At 42.0% G+C, this 1,719-nt stretch overlaps 1 protein-coding gene across 1 annotated transcript; it reads right to left on the minus strand.

Annotated features, from left to right (window-relative positions):
* Positions 1-1,460: 1,460 nt before the first annotated feature.
* Positions 1,461-1,653, minus strand: PPTG_21406 (hypothetical protein; the record flags this gene model as incomplete). Its single annotated transcript, XM_008897416.1, has 2 exons — positions 1,461-1,532; positions 1,603-1,653. The coding sequence occupies 2 exons, from the start codon at positions 1,651-1,653 to the stop codon at positions 1,461-1,463; spliced, it is 123 nt and encodes a 40-aa protein (XP_008895664.1).
* Between the last annotated feature and the right edge of the window lie 66 nt (positions 1,654-1,719).

The raw sequence follows: 1,719 nt of genomic DNA on the forward strand, positions 1-1,719 counted from the left end.
AAAATAGAGTATTTATAACTAAGAAATATACCCCTCTTTTGCCAAAACATGTGCAAAGCACAATAGCAGAAATCAGAAGAACGACATATTGTGAATTCTAGAATTTCGTTATACCGATTAACACTCAATTATCTGACGTCAGTACGACCAGTAAGCTGGTCTCCACAGACATCGCGCTCGTTGAGCTATGTGGTGTAATCTTTCTCGTGGTGTGAGGCAGGCTACAGCTTTTAATTACCAAAATATTAATTGTGCATTGATTGATACTGTGGCTTCGCACCCTGCTCATCGTAAAGTTGCTTTTAACTCAAAAATAAATAAGGAGAGCACGGGGGATTCCTACAAACAATACATCAACCCTTTCCCGATTGATCGCTCTGTTGACTATTTCAAACACATGCTACCGTACCATTAATTTAAGCCGTGTTCTATTCGGGAGATTTCAAAACGAGACTTGACCTCAATTTGAACAGAACACTACTTCTTGTTAGAGTACCTAAGTCTAGTATGCGGGGTAACACGGTAACGTTTAATTGCGGAACGAGAACTACGACTGCTGTAGTAAAAACCTGGAGCCCCAAGTTGATTTACCAAGATCTGTTTCGACTAACTGGAGTGAATGCAGTTTTTTTCAGGAGTTAGCCTATAACGAACAAGATTATTTGGTTCGATGCAGTACATTGTAACTTTTGAACTTCGATCCACATAATACTTTATAAAATAAGAATTTTAATTAAAAATGAAATTGAGTGTTTCTCAGATTAAATATTATACGGAAGTCACTGAAACATGGAAATCATCTTTTCGCGACGTTATTGTATCTGGTGAGCTTACTAAAACTTGTTGCCCGACAACCGTATCAGCTTGATAACGAAATCGAATTGAAATCCGACCCTGTGAAATCCTACATAAATCTGGTGTTGCATGAACTAAGCAATCGTGCAAAACTGAGAGAAAAGGTTGTTCTTATTTGCTTTTAGATGCGAGTACAACCGCGAGGGTTCGTAGAAACGTCGTATTGGGGGGAAAATCTCGATGGTTTTAAAAGCTTGGCTACAAAAAGCCGCTAGTGAAATCAAGATAAAGCACAACATACTGGATCGATGTCTAAAAAAACAGAACTGGGTTTCTACATTTTTATTAGCGATAGAGTAGCCCCGTTTTACAGATAATGAGCTGAAGGCTTTAAGTTTTAATTGCAATGTCCGCTCGCGTCTCGGCACGGATTTCGCATATCACTTAGATAAACTTCCACGGAGCCATCGGCGGATTCTTTCGTAAGGACTCTAAACCAGAGCGTGAGATGGAGGATATCACCAAGCTTAAAATAAGGAGAATTCATTGTTGCGTTCACCTTTTGAATATGCATATATTGAAAGAGATGCACCAAGCACCCGAAGCCGGCTTATGGCAGGAAACTTCACACGATTGCGTCCCGTGCGCTGCTAGGGTGCGGTGTGCTAAAAGCTGAAGGCATTGCGTAAGTATGTCGATATGTACCACTGGTATTGCGAGACAGGCGCTGTAATGATCTGCAGCATACAATGACAACAACCGATTAGTCAGGCCCAGCACGACGCCACAGCCGGCTTGCATACCTACGGGGTTTGCGCAATGAGGTGCCTCCGCCGCACCACAGCCAACCACCTGCATATCCAGACCAGCGCACCATAGAGTGCCTCGAGGTAGAGCTCAGTACAGCAGAAAAGAGATAAGCAT

The sequence above is a fragment of the Phytophthora parasitica genome (assembly GCF_000247585.1).
Source record: "Phytophthora parasitica INRA-310 unplaced genomic scaffold supercont2.5, whole genome shotgun sequence".
Classification (NCBI taxonomy): domain Eukaryota; phylum Oomycota; class Peronosporomycetes; order Peronosporales; family Peronosporaceae; genus Phytophthora; species Phytophthora nicotianae.